This window comes from Diadema antillarum, unplaced genomic scaffold (genome assembly GCF_040938485.1).
Source record: "Diadema antillarum isolate AM-2024a unplaced genomic scaffold, OU_Dant_1.0 seq00000081_RagTag, whole genome shotgun sequence".
NCBI classification, from domain to species: domain Eukaryota; kingdom Metazoa; phylum Echinodermata; class Echinoidea; order Diadematoida; family Diadematidae; genus Diadema; species Diadema antillarum.
This window is the reverse complement of record NW_027271174.1, coordinates 1,449,269-1,469,804: the sequence shown is the minus strand read 5'-3', so window position 1 is coordinate 1,469,804 and position 20,536 is coordinate 1,449,269. Positions and strand designations below refer to the sequence as shown.

Below are 20,536 nucleotides of genomic sequence, written 5' to 3'. Positions count from 1 at the left end.
GCTTTCTGAGACGACATCATAATAACAGTGGCCCAGGTATGGCCCCTAATAAAAATCCGAACTGGCCAGACATACACATACAATCATATTTGAGGTATAGTGGTCAAATTGAAATAGTATTAGTAAATTCGTGTTTACCTTTGTTATAGATTTGGACTACATTTGAAAGAAAACATATACAATATTGATAGCATGTGGGCACACCTTCGTATACACCGGAAGGTGAAATACAAAGTAGTGGTCATCATAAACAAAAACAATTCTTGACATATATGCCTAGGTAAATGATTTCTCAATGAATGTGGAATGTTGAGTTACGAGCATCTTTTAAAATAGGGAGTTTGGTGTTTAATTCTAGTGATGACTTACAGCCGAAACGTCCCTGATAGAAAAACAAATGTCTCTGATATAAACAAATAATTTAGGTAAGGTAGTCAAAATTTCAAGTATTTCATGTAATTTTTGTTTGTCTGTCATTCAAAAGTGTTGTAAGATATGAATGATATAACAAGGACAGGTTTGTTGTTGATTTTTGGTGTAGAAATCGAAATTCCTCCTACAATTTGGAGGTTTGTAGTTACAATCGGTTATTATGAAAAATAATTCAAGTTGAAATTACCATTCTGAATTGTTGACAAAATATAAACATGTGTTTAATAAAAGAACAATGTTGTTTGTCCACAAACCTCGTAATTATGGATCAAAGGACATCGTTTTTATTGTCTATGTCTGAGGAACGTCTATGAGTGAAACCTGAACGTCTCTGATCAAAACATGGCTTACTTTCAGCATCTGTAAAGGGCTTTTATGGGGATTTGACCAAACGAAATGCACTAAATTTATTATTAGTATCTACTGAACATCAACATTTAAACAAATGAGACCCCTGCTATATGTTTCGTTCAAATGAGATGAAAGTGAAGATAAGAATATAAAAATCTCTGCTTTAATGACAAAAACTCCACTTTTACTTTAACTTCCGTGTGTATTAGCTTTTGCAAACTTTACAGGAGGTAAACACTATTTTAGGAACAAATTAACACAGTCTTCAAAAGCATGAACAAGATGAAAATATATTCATTTGAATGTTTTTCTACCCTTCATTTGAATTTCACTAAAACAATGTTCATTTTAGTCAGAGACGTTCGCCAATATGTCACAGTTCTATCTAACCTTGAATAAAAACAACACCCTTGGAGATATCCCAGTATAATCGGGTTTGAAAGAAAGCTGATATCAATGACATTTGACTGAGATATATTTATATCAGTGAGTCATGTTTTCAAATTTTGACCCCTGATTTGCCAAATTGTACATCGTTCAACGTTTTCACCCATATATATATATATATATATATATATATATATATATATATATATATAATTATACCATTACCATAACAGCACCTTATCAGGAAATAACACAAAATGTGTCTTACGTAACTTCACCTATAACATTGCACGTATACCATTGTGCAACAACATATTATTATAACAATCACATGTCCCCATTCGAATTCAAATGCTCAAAAACTGAAAGGGCAGTTAGCTTCACAACTTTTTTGAAACATTTGTCGGGGCTGCATACTAACCCAATTTTTCTACTGGTCCAACAAACAGGTCAAACTGTAGGTACCCATTTTTTTCCCATTTATATCTGTTCCATTCCTGAAAAAAAAAAGTTACTTGTATGACAATGATTTTGAATGGTGTCCAAGGCAATACATTCATAACACCCCTAAAAAGACTTTTTACACAACTACGCATTATGTGGATCGCAAGTGAAGATTTGCAACTGAATTGCTTCTATACTACAAGTAGTTTGATCCACATTTTGGTATGATTTTAATGAAAATGTGTGGTTGCTATAGCAATACATTACGTAATGCTGAAGAAAAAGGTATCTTCCACATTAGTATATGTGACCGTGCACCTCAAAACGAACATAAAGTCGCACACTGATTTTGCGTGAGGACTGAAAATAAGTGAAATGGGTCAACCTAGCCGAACTTGACTTTTTCATATTTTCTGAAAGAGCAGGTCTTCTTTTACATTATGCTAAAATTTGGTATCATAAAACGGGCAGGAAAGTGTGTTTTTTTAGCAGTTTATCTCGAACATTTTTGGTAGAATAGTGTGATTATGTGTGTCTTTAGAATCCCTTTTTCATTTCTGAAAAACCTTGTCCACACTCTTCACTTTCAACTCTTAATAACTTTTGAAAAGATAGTGCTACTGCTTTGAAAGTTGGCATTAATTATGGACAGAATGTGTTAATGAGGCATGCTTAATTTCAGTTTAATCTGGTAATCCCTTCATTGTTGTTACTCTGGTGGTTTACCTCCTGTTTTTTGTCCCATTCATCGCACAGCCAGGCACGGTGTGGTAAAGATTAAGCGCTTGAATAGACACTGTACTTCAGAGCCTCTTTTCTCAGTTCACACTTTTCCTGAGTTTGTGCTTTCTCTCCAATATTTAGATAGGTTAGGAGAGTCCATTTGATTTGAGTTATACATCATTTTAAAGCTTAAAGTCTGCTCTTTAAGAATATGGTCTCAACTAAAAATTAATGTCTGGCGACTTTTTGTTTGTTTTGAGGTGCAGAGTCACATATAGCTTTGATAGCGGTCACACATACCAAATTTGAAGTCACTTTCTGAAAAAAAAGAACACAAGGGAGTATGTAGTTGGATCCATGAGATTTTCCAAGAAACCAACAGATGAACCGGATGGTGGACGGACTAGCAACCTGATCTCAGAGTAATTCCTACCCCCATACACACTTTAGAAGGGTGGGGGTAGTCAACACCTTTTCTTGTTCCCACCTTAATGAGAACCTACAGAGAATCACATACCACAAGAGGACATAGGGAAGCATGAGAGAGTAACATTAAATAAAAAAGAATCTCTTGCAATTAATGGCTCACACACGCCCGTGCAGACACATTAATGGCGCACAAAAAAGTCCATCATGAACATAACAATATCAAGTTTCGAGGAAAGAAACATTGATTATTAACTTCGTTTAAAAAAAAGAATTATACACAAGCACGTTGCACAATAAATGAAAGCAAATTATTGAAAGAGAATGCCCACAGAGCAAGTGAACCACAGAATTTATCTTAAATGGTGCTCCAATCAAAATGAAGACACAGCTAGTGTCCGATAGAGATTGCAAGTGCCATAGGTGATCACAGTCATATAAAACAATGCTTCCCTAACTGTTTGAACATAAATATGAATGTATATTTCAGACGGATGGTTGTAGTTACACTCAAGGCAGGACTTTTAACATTTATTTTTCTTACAAGATCAACATAACAAGCATATATATATTCTTTTTGGGGGACAGGCTTCTTAATAATATGAAGTAAGCCAAAACAAAGCCCCCTATCCATTCATCTAATACATGTATTTCGTTTGGAGTCCTTCTGCCTCTAGGAGGACCTTGGGAGGACACACAGAGGACATGCCAGACCAAAAAGTGAACACAAGAAGCCTTCATTTACAGTCCCCTGGTTGTCTACCATGAGGTAAGCATACATTTCTGTGGCTATCGGTGTGAGGGCATTTTTCCTTGAGAGAGGTGGCAGCTTTTTTGTGTGCGCCATAAACAACGAAGGTCATCAGAAGTGTGTGCTATATTCACTCCGAGACAGTTTAGAGTCCCCTCATTTAGCACGAGTCTAGCACAATTCTTGAAGGTTGTGGCTAACTCGTGCTACGCTGTCCAGTATGACCTTTACCTCGGACTTAAACCAGACTCATCCCAGACTCAGACTCACCCAAGACTTGTGTTTTGTGGCGTGACTGTTTAGAGTTCCCATCGTCTGGAGTGAACACTGCATGTCTCTTGGAGGTTGTGCCTTGTTCGGGGGGACTCGAAACGGATTACAATTACATTAAGTTTATGAATCTATATCTAAAAATATGATATACATATTTTTTCACTATAAGTTCAAGAGGAATTGATGGGAGTTATTTTTCATCACTCCATAAGACTTCCCCTGAACACTTTTATTCCTTCTACTTCTGTACTTCTAATAAACAAGTTTGTAATATTGGAAGTAATCTCATTACGTACAGGATTCCAAATCTACCAAGGCATAGAGTCACGTATTTATACAAATCACTTTGGAACACCAATGGCGACACAATTTTTGTTGAAGTCTGATGTTTTCAGGCATTGCAGCATGAACTTTGCAACATCTGCTCTTGGGATCGTATAAGCGGCCTTTGATGTAAACTGTCGTCCAATGTCAAACACCAGATCTTTGCCTGAAGGTGGAGGTAGGGGGTGGAAAGAAAAAGAGGAATGGTCGTGATCCTGAGTCAGATACACTGAACCAAAATAGCATTCCAAATTACTGCGCATTCAGCCTAAAAGAGAAATGACATCCAAATACATATATATGTGGATTGAATGAATGTAGCAGCATCAACAGAACATATCAGTAAGTATGAGAAAAAATGGACAATACATTTGAAGATATTTACAATGTACTTTCTAAAATCTTTTTTTTTTTTTGCCGTCTCTGAATGAGAAGATAACAATACAGTTTGCAATATCACTTCATAATGACATTTTTTAAAGGATGATACAAAGAAAAATTCCACAAATCAAATTGTGTAAAAAAAGTGAAGATTCTCTTGACTTGTTACTGACATATGTTAGGAGTTGTATTATTCCCACACTTTCGGAAAGACTCAAATCAAGTGCTTTATTTGCTTTATGCTAGGAAAGTGAAAGTACAGTTTATGTTGAATTTCATTTTCGTTTACTCGCATGCATTAACCTTTCAGAAAGAATTCAACATAAATCTATATGTTTCCCAGCATGATGGAAAGCACTTGGTTTAGCTTTTTTAGAAGGCAGGGGGTGGTATTTTTGTACAACACAATAACTCTATGTCAGTACGAAGAGGCAGGAAAGTGTAATTTCCTTTGAAAAATTCAATTTTTTAGGATATCCTTTTTATCTTTTTTCTATTTTTTTTTTTTACAGAACCAAAGTGATGATGTTTCAACGTTGTTATTGTTTTGCTAGGTACAAGGTGCGAGCATGGTTTACACAACAATGTTCATAAATATTTTGGCCAGGAGAGGTTGTTAAGAACCAGTTTCACTAGCTATGAATGGCTATAACATCACATTTTGGCACGCTTTATCAGTGTACAGTAGCCACCACTAAATCAGGTAGTGTCTGGTAGAGCATTTCTTACCCAATTAAGTGGAGCACCCAGTTATTGTGAACCGGAAGGCATATCAATTTACAATGACTACATGACAAATCACACACCTTTCTGCATCAGACACACAGCACGATATATGTCACTGACAGCTCTATCTCATTTAACCCATTGACGATGAACTATTTTGCTATTAAATGTATTTCCCATTGATATCTGCCCAAATTCTTGGGACTAGTATTCAAAGAGGTTAAAGGGGATGGATTATAATATCTACTGTTGTGTGAAAAGTATTTGCTTCAGAATGGTCTCATATTCTAGTAATGTGCAGATTAATGCCCCGTCACTGACCAGGCACGCCAACCTGGAAACATTAGACTGGACATTACTAGAATATGAGACCATTCTGAAGCAAATAATTTTCACACAACAATAGATATATAATGTACTCTTAAATGAATCCAACAAGGATTGGAACAATCATCCTCCAGCATTCCCACTGATTCCCACTGATCAGTTACTAGCCATCCCCTTTAAGAGACACACCACAGTGCTAGAGTCTTCAGCGTAAATCTGTAAATAATCTTTATGCAGCTCTGATTCCTTATCGATGCACATGCACGCTTCTTAACCTGTGTCTCTTGAAGCTAGATTGTATGAATATGTACTCAGCCACATGCTGCAACAGATTCCACTGTGCTTCAGCGTATTTCAAGGAGACCGCAAGTTTGTTTTCAATTGATGGCCTGATCGAAAGTCAGAGTCATAATAGAGTTATTATTTGGGGTTAATTTCCATTCAGGCAAGATCTGCTGCCATATCAAAATTGACAGCTCAGGGCCCAGCAAAGACAAAAAAAAAAAGAAAAAAAAAAGATGGGAATAGATAAATATTCTGTTTGGTCTTGTGCTGCCCTCCCAACAATGACTTTAGGGGAAGAACAGTACTGGAAATGGCTATATTATTGACTGAAAATACAATTTTATTATATATATATATATATATATATATATATATATATGAAGAGTTTGTTTACAAAAACCGATAAGTCCATATTTGCCAAATGGAGATATTTGCGATTAAGGGTCAAGAAAAATAAAGAGAATAATAAGAAAATTTTTGTTTCTTTTGACCATAACTTCAAAAATATACCTTTTTATGTAGTGACCAATATATCATTTAAAAGGTATCATTTTGTACATTATGACAGAAATCGTACTTCAAAATCTTCAAAAATGGACTTATCGGTTTTTGCAAACAAACCCTTCATATATCATGGGTGAGAATTTTGAACGATGTACAATTGCCAATTTTCGTACCTTATGACATTCTTTTCCTTAGAACACGCCAGGATGATCTAAGAAACCAGATTTTTTCATGTCATCTCAAAGATTGGTAAATTTCCTTTCAGGAAATATATGGTTTGGTTGACTTTTGCCTGATATTTTTCATTTCACAAGGACTTAAAGCGTAAAAATACGGTAAAAACGCTATTTTCACAATAATTTTTGTTTTTCAAACTAATGATGTGCATTTTTAATGGTACGTGGCATCTAATATCTGACCATGCTCTGGATCTGACATATCATGGGTATGTACCACAAAATTATAAGAACTTCATGAGCACGTATAAAATTACAGAGAACAATTAAAATATCAAAGTCCTAAACAGACGAACGTCCGTGATGCTTTTATTTCTATCGCTGCTGCAAATTCTACTTTGTTGTCCCAACTGTAACGTATACGAAAATTTGGTGTTCCACCTCATGAACATATCCTGCAAAAATTGTACGTCTGCTGGCTGTACATGGGACGTAATATTCTTTTATGCAAAATTATACTCAGTTTTCGTCACGGACGTGCCTCCGCTGTTTTCTAATAAAGATCGTAGCCCATGAAACGTTATTGGCTATATTGTTCTGAGTCGTAATCAACTAAGATCTAGCAACACGATGATATGTTTGTTTTGAGTTTCTGTCCATCCGTTGTCAAATAGGAACCGAAATTACATTTTTAGACGAACCTCCAAGAAAAAAAGAACGTCCGTGATGATTAAAACGTTTTCGAGTGGGACACCATCTTGCTTTGATGGCGAAGGTGCATTTTACCTTTGGCTCTCTAGCCGAGGAGCTGCATGCCATTTTTGGAGCGGACTGAGGTTCGTCCGCAGTTTTTGGACCATGCAATTCACCAAAAACCAAGGAAATAATTAATATTTTCTCTGAAAATTCACCTCCTGATCCCCCTCTGAGCAATACATATGTTGTAAGGATGTCAAATTTCTTATAATTTGCATTGACAATACATTTTCAAATTTTTGAAAGAGTTAGGAAGGCTAGGTACTCTCTGCCGATTAGTTATCCGTCCTGGAACATGACCCTAGTAGTAGAACGAACGTCCGTGATAATTCCAGAGAACGTCCGTGACGTACGCAATCCCTCCGATAGGGATAACTTGTCCCGAAAGTGTCCTGTATTCTTTAAAACTTTTGGCTCGAATAGCGACAAATAAAGTTTTAAAAAGTAGAAAATGAGTTTAGAACGTTAGTTTCAGAATTTTTAAGGCGTTATGTGATCATGATGAACAAACAATTGAAAATTTACTCGCAATTTTACGCTTGTTTGCCCTCAATTATACAAAAAACAGCTAAACACTTAAAACAAAGTTATAGGAAAATGGAATTTTGCATAATCTGTAATTTCTGTGCGTTTAAATTTCTTTCTAATGAGGTTCTGGAGACAATTTGTACTGTTACAGGTTCTGAAAGTTTCACTCACGGACGTTCTGTCCGAGAAAGGAAATTTCTGACAATTACAAATATATCCCTGCACATAAGATTAATGTTAGTTGAAAATATTACCAAATCACCGAGCCGCTCATACCCGAAAGTGAATAGCGTTCAGCACTCAATTTACCTGTAATAACAAACGGAAAACCTTTTTTTCACGGATGTTCGTTGGTTGAATAAGTCAGTGGATTACATAGTAGGAGAAAGAGGATCAGTGCCACTTTTTAGTGACAGGTGCTCTAAGTGTTTATCTTTTAAGTATGGTAGCTGCCGTCTCAAACAGAACACATTCAGTTTTGGTCTCCATAACGGACGTTCGCTGTAATTGTCATGATATTAAATGCCTTAATTCATTGTTTTTTTTCTCTTCATGACGATTTTCTCTCATTCCCTCAGTAGCCTGAACATGCTCCGACCAAACAGAAAACAAAAACAAAACAAAACAAACCAAAACAAATCCGAAAAGTCCTACGCAATCACATTCAAGATAATGACGGAAGAAGTCTGTAATGAGCATGTGTTGAATAAGAAACGGAAAAGTTTTAAAAGGACGTGGAAGCAGTTGAATGAAAATGACTGAGAAACAGAGAAGGATCGAGCTCCAACACACAGAGAAAAGAATTGTCAGTGCACTCCCGTTATACCAAATTCCTCTGGAGAAGTTTTTGTTTGTTTGTTTATGTTTTGTTTTTTATTCATCGAAATGCCGTCACAAGCGAACAAAAATCATGTAGTATACAATTATTGTCTGATGAAAACACACAAATCCTCTGCTTATCATCACATGGTGTTGTTTTATACTCATCAAAGAAAAGCAATATTCATTTGTAATTTTTCCAAGATTTTTTTTTTCATTTTGCATATAAGAGACAGAGAGATCGTCAATTTGTTTGTGCTTTTGTGCTTACTTTGAAAACACATGTTAAAAAAAGTAATGATTAAGAATAGGTTTAAGGTTGCACTTTAATACGTTCGCTCTTCCAAAGATTCGTTACTCCGATGTCCAAAGGTTTGTTATTCCAAAATGGAAAAAAAAAATTGTAGTTAATTTAGGAGGTTTGTTATTAGAAATGTTCTTCGAAAAATAGATATTAAGGATCATTATTTTAGGTCCGTTCTTCTAAAAGTGGAATGGGCCTGATATTCGTTTAGGTGAAAGCAGTTATTATGAGGTTTTGAAATTGGAGGATTTTAGTTGTTAACTTGTTTCTCCACATTTGGATAAGCGAACATAATTTTTCATGTTCCAATTAATAAGCCTTTCGGTTAACCTTCGGAGATTCCTATCATTTACCGAATAAAAAAGCTTCATAATTATACGAACTCTATCAATTTTCCTATTGACAAACTGTATGAATAACGAGCCTCCGAAATGACGCGCTACAAAATGTTTGTTATAACAAACCGTATTGTATAATATCGAAGTCACAAACATCCATCCAAGTTACATGGACTTATTGTGTCTTGTTATGACGAAACTTCGCAGTATCGAACCTATTATCATTTCTGACTAATATAATAACACAAATTCTCCTCGGTAACAGTGTGTAACACAAGGAGCAAACACAGAGGGATTTCTTCCTAACGTATTCGTTTGCCCTCCCCAGCTAAACTTCGTATTTCTATAACGGAGCACATTTCTGTTGTTTTTCTATATTAATTCTTCGTCATGATTTTAGCTGTGATCATGTTCGTTATATAAAAAAGCAAATTTTGCATTGTAGACTTTATATAACAAGTTTAGGACCTGAATATTTACTTCATGATAACGAAATTTTGATAAATATATTCGTTCTCAAGGATCGACTACGTCACTGAGATTACACGTACGTTTGTACGTTCATTTACGAGAGATGGAAAAATTGTTTTTTCTTTGATTCCTCAGTATGAGAAGATAAACAAGCTTATATAATTGAGAATTGGTAATATCTATTCAGGATTTTGCAGAGGAGTTTGTTCTCGACATGAAATTGCTGTTTGTTGTGAGTAGAATGCGTTTTCAACTCAAGAGAGCTGCATTGTTCAATATCTTGTTTGTTCCGAACGTCCGTGAGCTACATGCGAACCTCCGTGATGAAAACTATGCTATGTTTCTTGGGTTATAGAGACTGCCCAGATGAGATACATCTTAAAAAGGTATATTATTATTTGGGAGTGAGGATTAAAGTATGGGATAGTGAAATAAGAGGTGAAAATATTGAGTTTCTGTAAAATGCGCGTAAAGTTAAGAAAGTGTTTAACGGAAGAGCAATATTTCCACAGAAATGACGAATTTAGTTAAATCATCAGTTGTCTATCATTACGTACAGGTTAAGAGTACAAGCTTAATATTCTGCAATCACGTACACATGTCTCTTAAGATATTTCGTTAGGATTTTGAACTGAATCAGATCTTTGGAAACTATGTTAAATGGTATTCAAATGTATGTGCAGTACTATTCCTCACGGACGTTCGCTGCTCTGGACATGGTAAACTTCAGCGGTGAATAAAAACTTGTTCCTCTGGGAAAATCCTAGTATAATTGGGTTCATATTAAAGCTTGAGTTATACTCTTTCAGGTAAGATGAATGATTTGGAGAATTTCCTACTTTTTAAATTTTGCCTTGTTTTGGCTCAATTGTACATCGTTCAAAATTCTGACCCATTATATACATATATATATTCATATATATATATGAAAAAAAAAAGAAGATAAACGACCAAATAGGAGATTTGTGCTGTAATAGCATAATATCTCTGTTGGGAACATGTGCAACTCTCAAGATGCTGTAACATCTTTATTTGATACTTTTTGTGCCAAGGACTTCACAAAGCGTGTACAATTCTTTGGGGTTTTCTGTATCGATCGGCACTGCAAGGATACAAGGGGTTAATGTGATTGCAGCACATAATACATACGAGCGAAAAAGTCTCAAGACATGCAAGATGATGGGGAGACATGACTTTAAGAGCTCTAAAACTCATTGCAAAGGACAGCATTTAGGTCATCATACAAGTGTAACAACTATTGCGGCAATATCAACACAACACTTTGGGCAGACGTTCCAAGGTTAATAACAGGAACTGGGTCAAGCGTCTCTCCCCCCCCCCCATTTCCACTAAGAAATCCTTGCGGTATGTATGTAAATCATTGACTTCCGAACCATCAGTAAATAATAGTCATGCAGTCACTTGGGAACAAGTGTGCTGTGACAAACCACCAAGAAATTCATGGTGTTTTGGTTCAAGAGGCAAAAACTTTTTCTTCAGGTTTTAAAACAAAAGGATTATCATAGTATAAGCTTTGAAAGTACTTGATATTCCATGTATTGTTTCTAAATAGAAAAAAAGAGGAAAAAATGATTCGTTTTTAAATCAGTGATCAAGAATCCACCAAAAGAAACAATATGGAAGCATTACAGCAATCCCCTTCAACATCGCAGAAAATTGCACTAAAAAAAAACTGCTGTCAAATACAAATTACAAGCAGAAACTTGGGAGTTACCTTTCATACACTAATTCAGGAATCGTACACTGGCGACCAATGTTGTGACATAGTCCTTGGGGTCAGTACTTTTTCTCTCGTTATTCCAAAAATTAAGTTTGTTTGTTTGTTTGTTTGTTTGTTTTTTTTTTTTTTTTGGTATAGCGGAGGAAATAAAGTTCCTACATTGTACATGAGGATAATTGTGATCTTAGGACCTGAATTTTAACTTTATTGCAATGGGACTTGCTACAAACATGTTTGGTATAATGGGAGCGCACTGTATCTTTGCAAGATGGAAGGCTACCAACTGTACAGAATAACACACACCTACAGTGAAAGACATATTGTGATTTTGGGACCTGCATTTTACTTCACTGTTTAATGGGGCTTTGTCACAACAATGTTCATTATGGAAGAAGAGCGCACTGTTAAATCGTTGTGAAGACAGGGTGCTTCTACTTGTAGAGAATGACAGATATTTCTGCAAAGCTGAGCATACCTGTACTTGCAGAGTTAGTGAGCTGCGGGGGTAGGACCATGGTGTAATCAATGTCCTGGCATTCGTCTTCAAGGTACTTGGCCATCACCGCCATGTCGTTGAGCGGCTTCGACAGTATCGGTCGTATCACCCAGCGGGCCATGCGGCCAGGATCATCATTGGGGTCAACTGCAAGCATGGACACAGACAATGGAACAATGGGATTCACACACTGTATGCTGCATGTCCCCGATACCCTCTCCGGTAGACACAACGGGCGGGGCAGAGACATTTTGTTTTGTTTTTGTTTTTTTTTTTTTCTGCATTGCAGCCATGCCTGTCATGCACAGCGAATAGTGCAACAATCATTCACAGAGACAGTCTCGTGCATTTGTGAAAAGCTCACTTGCTATATATCTATAGGATCGAGGGCGCAATAACGAGATCAATTATGGCTTGTTCAATGTATGAAACATGTTTACAAGTGTACAATATGTGTGAAAATAAGTACTTTCATATACATGTAGGCCTAGATGTATACAGCGATGATACATAAATGTTTGTGAGTAATACACATAACCTGTTGAGAATCTGTCTGTACTGTCCACCTCTTTTGAAAACCTATCTATGGCGGTATGGGTGGCCGCTGTTATAGACCGATCTGACTGCATACTCACCTTTGACATGCCAGGTTGCGATGGTGATGATGCGACTGACCTTGGCTGCCCGCATGGCCGGTACGATGGCCTTCATCGAGCCCGAGTAGATGGTAGTGGCCCGAGTGAGATTGTTTGACCCCAGGCACGACAGGACAGCGTCACAGCCATCAAGGTGTGTCTGCAGAAACTCTGTGGAGAAGATGTCGCCTTCCACAACCTGAATGATAGAGACAACATTGGTTACACACCACTCAGCATTGGCTTACACTTCTACTCACTTATACTGTTCCTATTATACTACCATTTTTGAAATGGGGAAAAGAAAGGGTTGAGGAGGAGGGGGAGGAAGAGGAGGAAGAGGAAAAGGAGGAGGGGGAGGGAGAGGAGGAGGAGGAGGAGGAGGAGGCGAAGGAAGTAGAAACATACATGTAGCATTATGTGATCATCTCTAAAAAATGATTTCTTAATTAAGTGACCATCAAATATGGCCCTCAATTTGTTCTGACTGTAAAATAGTGTTCAGGTCTCTAAACTCAAATTTTATGAGATCCCTACAAGCAGTTCCTAACCAAATAGACATAATGCAGAAAGTTCAAAGAAGAGTTTTTCACTCTGTGTGTGGGACCCAGTTTCACTGCTACTAAGTACACCGTACCAGATGGTGAGAGTGGTTCATGCCATGGCTTTACTCATACCAGACTCGTTTACGTACGTTACCTGAAAAGAAGCAAGCTAACAAACAAACAAACAAAACCAGAGACAAAGAACAAGACAAAGCAGCGGGAATCAAAGCCTTGATGAGACTCAGCTCTACCCTGGATGCCTGCAAATTCTCAATTTATACACAATTTCTTCCCTTGAAGACAATACAGACTGGGGTGGGATGGGATCTTGGCACACCCTATTTGAACTATATAGGGCTCCCCTCTGTTGAGCAGTTCAAGACAGTAATATACATAGCCAACTACACAGACTTTTTTTTTTACTTGCACAATGAGCACCCTAGCACATCCAGCAGTAAAGACTAGTAAGAGCACAAAACACAAATTGTATCTACCGTATAAGAAACACCACATGATTACCACTACCACATCCCTGCCCTGGCCATAACACAACTGCTGAACAAGCTTTGATGAGCAGCACCGCAGCATTCTGTAAAACATAATAATATTCGCGGCACGAATTTTTCGCTGGAATGGAAGCCGACGGCGTTTTTTGCGGTACGAAATTTCCGCGCACTGCCACTGGCATTCAATGCATATCGTGTAGACAAGAACTTTCGCATGCATTTTAATTTCGCAAATGTTGACGCTCGCGAAATTAAAATGCGCGCGAACATTCCACGTTTTACAAGACCAGGCTACATAAAACCCATTTTTCCAACCCCAAATAAGTCACCCTAAAGCAATCATGTCTGCCAAAGAAATTTAAAAAGTACCTATTGATCTATTAAAGGTAGATCAATACAGAGAATTACCTAAACTTGGTATTAATATTTCCACGAATATAACCAATATGAAAAAATAATAAAGCATAAATTGATAGATATATCAGTTTAATTCCCGGGTATGCCCAGTCGAGTAATTTTCATCTTTGTTTCAGTATTTTTTGCGCAATTTCTATTCGCGCATCCTCCTGTCTATATATACCACCTACCTATATCGAAAAGTAATGACCATCACAAGGACAAATCTTCCTTAGAAAATGGGTGGTGAGTATGCAATGAGACATAAGTCAAATGTTTTCCTATATGCGTGGCAGATCCTGTTTAGCACATGCTTCAAATATTTGTGAGCGGTGGCATCGAATCTCTAGCAAAGGAAATAAGACGGTTGTGACTCCATTCTCTTGAACCTCTTTTGTATCAAAATTAATTAAACACTATCATGTCATTCTCGTGTAATTGTCTATAAGTTCATCACCCTCAGGATTGTGATAATACCTGGTTTTAGGGAAGGTGATAATCATGCACGTCCAGTGTTATTCCCATGAATCCCATGCATAATGTATGAACGCACGATGCTGTGCCAGTCAACTTTTAGGTGGAAATGCTCAGAGGCAACTGTCATACATTGATAGGCCAATTTCAAATACTATTTCCCGAAATCTCTAGTATATAGGCCTACAGGGAATCCCGTCACAAACGAGATCATCGGTTTCCAGGGCCCCGTTTTATCAAAAGATAAAATCGATTTTAAATTTCCTTACTACACAGTCTCCCATAGACTGACAGTTGAAATCAACTTTATAGTCAATTTCAACTCTTCATAAAACAGGGCCCTGGTGACTTTTCTCGTTATATTCGGATTCTCGTTGTATCTGGCATGGACACTTGTGTAACATGCTCGGTTATAATTGGGTTACATGCACTGAATAATTAAGCAGTAATGAGACGTCATGTTTGTGAATAGGAAAACAGGAAATGCGACTAAAAATGCGGGGAAATTTTTGCGATAATCAAAATTATAATCTATATATATATTGAAGAGTTTGTTCGCAAAAACTGATAAGTCCATATTAGCGAAATGGAGATATTAGCGATTGTAAGGTCAAGAAAAATACAGAGAATTATAAGAAAATGTTGGCTTCTCTTGACTATAACTTCAAAAATATTGCTTTATATGTAGTGACCAATATATCATCTAAGAGGTATTATTTTGTATTTTATGACAGAGACCATACATCAAAATCTTCAAAAATGGACCTATCGGTTTTTGCAAATATCATTTTTTTTCTCTTAACGGTTTTTATCGTAATAATTAGGTTTTAGATTTGACAAATCATAATATGCTAGTATCATACACCTAGATGAGACCTGCGCTTTGTTATCCACATGCTTATTGGTAAATCTGCACGTCTGGGAAGAGAGAGATGAAGAAAAAGATAATAATATGCATGGGAAGGTGACTTTCACTTCATTTGGGAAGGTCATCGCGCTTTCAACGCTGCGTTAAGCGTAACTCGCGTGGATAAAAGCTGTTACTTCAATCCGAATATACATTTTATTCTACTACAAATTACTTATACAGTGTGTCTCTAAAAAAAGTAATCCCAACTTCAACGGCAAATTTTCAGAAAACTACGAAATATTTACACATTATTTTTTCATGGTCAGATAGTCCAATAAGTCCTCTGTCCAATGATACCACGTAGGTTATGTAATTCTCATGCATGACTGAGCATGATTCAACTTAGTGAATGGGTGTGAAATCATCACTGTGGCAAGTTCCGTGATCAGCATACTTTCTCAAATTGTACCAGATGGCTCTTTTTGTTGGAGGCTGCCCTGTCGGGGAACTGCACCCGAAAAGCCTCTTGAACTTCCACGAAACTTCTTGCTTCCTGGTATCGAGTTACCATGAATACTCTCTGCTCAATTGTCAACTGTACCATGTTTGGAAAGCATGTGAAGTGTGAATGTGTCAGGAACAACCTTTGCTGAAGTTGTTATGTAATCATTTAACTTCAAATATGTCCTGAATGCATGACAATAGCAAGAAATAACTTGCCACAGTGATGATTTAACACCCATTCACATAAGTTGTATCATGCTCAGTCATGCATGAGAATTACATAACTTACGTGGTAGGCCCTATCATTGGACAGAGGACTTATTGGACTATCTAACCATGAAAAAAATAATGTGCAAATATTTTATAGTTTTCGGAAAATTTGCTGTTGAAGTTGGGTTTACTTTTTTTCAGAGACACACTGTATAAATCACGTGTATTATGGTGAAAGTTTGCATCACGGTCTAGGCCCTATATCATCATATTTTGTTTCCTTGAAGGAAACTGTGCCCAACATCCTGTTTACTATTTCTCTCGCTATATTATCATACTGTACAGTGCGATGCCAAAAACGCGTGCTCTATCAATACCCATAGCATAGATGACTTTTACTGCCAGAGCGCCATGTGATTCCGACTTGTTGCCATGCATCAGGTTAGTGCGTGCCAAAGCGTGAATGTTTAACCCGACGAGATTGACGGGTGCGTACATCCCGTTTTAATACGAAAACGAAAACTAGTACCCGGTAATTGTTGATTGCAAAATCAAGTGAAGTAGCATTGAGATAAGGCAGGGTTGAGTTTAATTCAAAAGCATGCGACCTCATTGTATAAATGCGGGTTTGAAATCAGATTCTAATTCAATTTCTTTCATAATCAAAGATGCGTTATTGGGGTATGGCTAACTGAGCGGATAATGTAAGCAAAAGTATCGAATAATAACAGATTTTAAATTTCGCAAGCTTCAGTAATAGTTGTAATCAATCTCGAAAACAGTTTCTGTTAGTGTAACCAGTTTTTGTTATGGCAAAGAAATTTTGAACATTTTCTGAATTTCTGCCGAAACCTGCAATTCGCTACGTTCACAAACATTCGTTTACAGTTACTATTCCCTTTACACACCTATTGAATTTTAACTTTTAATACAACTGAAGCATTTGTATGAACACATACGCCTATTCTTTAGCGAAGGTTGTATAGCTACTACATATTCCGATGCTGTTCTATCATGGCCCTCGGAAAGAGACTTTAAGACACTGGATGGCAGATGTTAGTCTCTACTTGCTCGCAACGATGATTCAGACAATTACGCGGAGAATGGACCTTTTCTGGTTTGAAAATAGTTCGTGCTTTGGCCCGCTGTTTATGTTTTGTCGTAAAAAAAAAATAGTCGTTATATGCGCACAAAGTCGTCTTTGTTTTTCATTGCTTTAAGGCCCGAAATATCTCGCAATAACCGGAACTTCGCATCCCCATGAGCTAACATGCAAAGTTATATTGTAGTTGGAACCGGAAATTCTATCTCGTTGTAAGCAATTCTCGTTGTATCCGATCTCGTTATAACGGGATTCCCCTGTACCAACAAGTACAATTTCTGAACTCATTTTCATGACACTGAGCGTATATAGAATGCATCATCAGATAAACGTTGATTCTGTAGATAAGGTTTAAGGTCATTAAATTTGCCATAGGTCAAAGGTAAAATCTTTTTTTTCACCATTTTGTAATATTTCAGAAAATGCAAATATATCCTTATTACAACAATACATGTACATGTAATGCCTGGCGATGATTTTTCGGGAGGTTTGTGTCATAAAGTCGAAGTGTGAAGGGACAGTTATAATGCACAAAAATTACAGTATAGGCTTACTAAACGTAGAAATTGAAAAAGAGATCTACCCCAAATATGAGTAAGCTTGAAAAGAGAAACATAATTCCTGCAGAACAGCACAAAAATGACAAGAATCGTTTAAAAAGAATAATACATGAAAAATTGGATTTTTTTTTTTTTTTTAATATTGGGAAAACACTTTTTGACCAGGGGTTTAAAATATCAAATTCAGCAACTTGACGACATCATGCTGTCACATCGTATAGCGCCTACAGAAATGACAATAAAAGAGTTTCAGATTCCATCAGGATAAAAAAAAAAAAAAAAAACTTCCTTAAAACCATTGAAAATTAAAAGAACAAATGTTAACACTGATTTCTCTTGGTATTGGAGCATGGTTTTTTCTTTTACAAGTGTATTACAACTGTAGCTAAAAAATAGAATCTTCTCGTTATTATTACATTTACATTATAATATTATACATGAACAATTGTGAGGTGTAACATTATCAACTCCCTCATTTCAATATTCATAATGACTGGTCAAGAGATGTTTTCCGAAAAAAAAAAATCAAAATTTCATAATAAAAGATATTTTAAAATGACAAATATTGGATACGAAATGAGGAACATAGTCATCTTGTTGTCTACATATTGAAAATGGCTGAAAATATTGTCATGAAAATTGGTGCAAACAGAGAGGCTTATTTGTTAGTCATGATATAACAAAGGTGTCATTTAGTCTCACTGTATTCTCAATAATTAATTTTACCTATGCTCCACTTTGGAAAATCTTAAACTTTAACCTCCTTCAGAGCATCCTCAAACTCCGTGAAAACATTGATCAGCGCTACATACACTGGCTACTTCACTTTGTAGGATATGAGGTTGAGGACTACGAGTAATGGTGCGAGATACATAGCCGCCTATAATAATCAGCAATATGGTATTACAACTTATGTTGTTTTTTTTTTTGTGAATGCAAGTTTCGTTTTGAATGCTGAGTTCCTTGCAGAGTTGCAAGCGTGGTAGTGCACATTGATCACTTCACAAAATTGCAAGCAAGTCTTCGGGGCGCTGTTACAACCAATATAGTTACAGCGACTCCCGCCGGGGTTATGGCGTATGCGTCCAGACTGAGCCGAGACACTCCCGCTATGTGACTGTAGCGATATACCGTAAGTAAGCCGTACGGTGACTTACTTCATGTAGTTACTTGTTACCCCGCCCTACTTACTTGCAGTTTTTCATGTTGAATCGAGCTCAGTTTAGCCGGATTCCTTACAACTGTGACGACTTCATGTCCTTCGTCTAAGGCCAATTTAACCAGTTCCAGCCCAGTATTCCCAGTTGACCCTAGTATAGTTAGCTTCATGATTCTATAGTGAGGTGGTCTCGGTGCAAAACTCAATGCCAATGACAATCAGCTGTATAACAAGGAGCTTCTACGCTAAGAGGGCGTACTCTCACGATTTCGCACGCAAACGGGTGTAGTATGCCATGGAGCCACACATGGAGCCCAACGCCGGCCATTTTAGTAATAATACCGCGAGCTTCTTAACACGTTCGGGTATGGAGCGAACTGTACCTTCCTTTCATTTTACAGTGGTAGAATTGTGTTTCAGACCTCAAAATATCACAAGAAGTGTATTTCTGTCCATGCGTTTAATAAAATTTGAAGTAATATCATTACCTTTCATTCTGTAGTGCCTCAAAGTTTGTGTTTGAGCTAACAAACGCCGTCTATCTCGTTCTCTCTCCCTCCCAAAACACGGTTTGTGCTACTTCAGCTCAAATTTTGTGGAACTGCAGATTGGAAAATAAATGAATTTTCTTCAAATGCATTTCGGGATTAGACAGGAAAGTTACTTCTGTATGACAACACGAGATCATAAGTACTGTATGCCCCCTAAAAAGGGGAAAATGAAAGGGAGACAGTCAGAAATACGAGGGCCTAGTGATACGGCACTGATTATGATCACGTATATATACGCCATCTATCGATCATGTACTTTTAATGGCGCAATGGCGCCCGTATTTGGCTCATGAGCGTACTACGCGAAATCGCGGGAGTAAGCCCTCCTAGTACTTAAGTAGCATCTATACTCTTTGCTTCAAACAAAGCTCCTTGGTTGTAACTGGTGCAGCCATGCATGGTACCTGGGCGGCTGCATTACTACCAGTCTCTTTGACTGGATCTTAGACTTACGTAAGATGGCCCGAAAAAAGAAAGAAAGAAAGAAAGAAAGAAAGAAGAAGAAGAAGAAAAAAAAAAAGAAAACAGCCGGCCGAGGCGTCCTGCGTCAATAGCGTTGAGCGTAGTCTGGTTTCAGGCCCTTTGCCAACTGGACTCCACGGCGACGAAGTCGCCACCTTTGCCTGTAAGGCAAAGCCTCTGGAGGACAAAATCCACCTTAAGTTATACTTGTTTTCAACGTTGAGGGCGTCAATATCGTAAATAGCGAAATAGATAATGATAATGATAATAATTGTAATAATAATAATATAATGTTCTTATGATTATAGCGCGATTCAACACAAAGTAGGTTCTCAAAGCGCTTTACACATACGTGATACAAAATAAAACAAGTTACAACTGAAAAGCGCAAAACTACATGTGTAATATTCTAGTATACTACTGAAAAAGAAATCACTGAACATTGTACGCTAAATGAAATAAATGAATTTTCAATTGTTTTTGAACAGCTTAGGGTTTTCTTGGTATCGAAGTAGCTTAGGAATTGGATCGAGTTCCAGAGGACTGGACCTGCGCGGGCAAAACTCCTTTCACCATAATCTCTTTGTTCTTCTTGTGCTATCAATTTGAAGCAGGTGCG

At 37.1% G+C, this 20,536-nt stretch overlaps 1 protein-coding gene across 1 annotated transcript; it reads right to left on the bottom strand.

The window, feature by feature from the left end:
* Positions 1-4,128: 4,128 nt before the first annotated feature.
* LOC139726222 (flavin reductase (NADPH)-like) lies at positions 4,129-19,074 on the bottom strand. Its single transcript, XM_071637289.1, has 4 exons — positions 18,937-19,074; positions 12,599-12,797; positions 11,943-12,110; positions 4,129-4,277 (listed from the first exon to the last, which is right to left on the bottom strand). The coding sequence occupies exons 1-4, from the start codon at positions 19,072-19,074 to the stop codon at positions 4,129-4,131; spliced, it is 654 nt and encodes a 217-aa protein (XP_071493390.1).
* Positions 19,075-20,536: the final 1,462 nt, after the last annotated feature.

Coding starts and splice junctions, on each gene's coding strand:
- LOC139726222 (XM_071637289.1), bottom strand. CDS start 19,074: ATGAAGCTAACTATACTAGGGTCAACTGGGAATACTGGGCTGGAACTG. Junction 12,798..18,936: donor TTCAACATGAAAAACTGCAA/GTAAGTAGGGCG, acceptor TCTATCATTCAG/GTTGTGGAAGGCGACATCTT. Junction 4,278..11,942: donor CACTAACTCTGCAAGTACAG/GTATGCTCAGCT, acceptor CTCCACCTTCAG/GCAAAGATCTGGTGTTTGAC.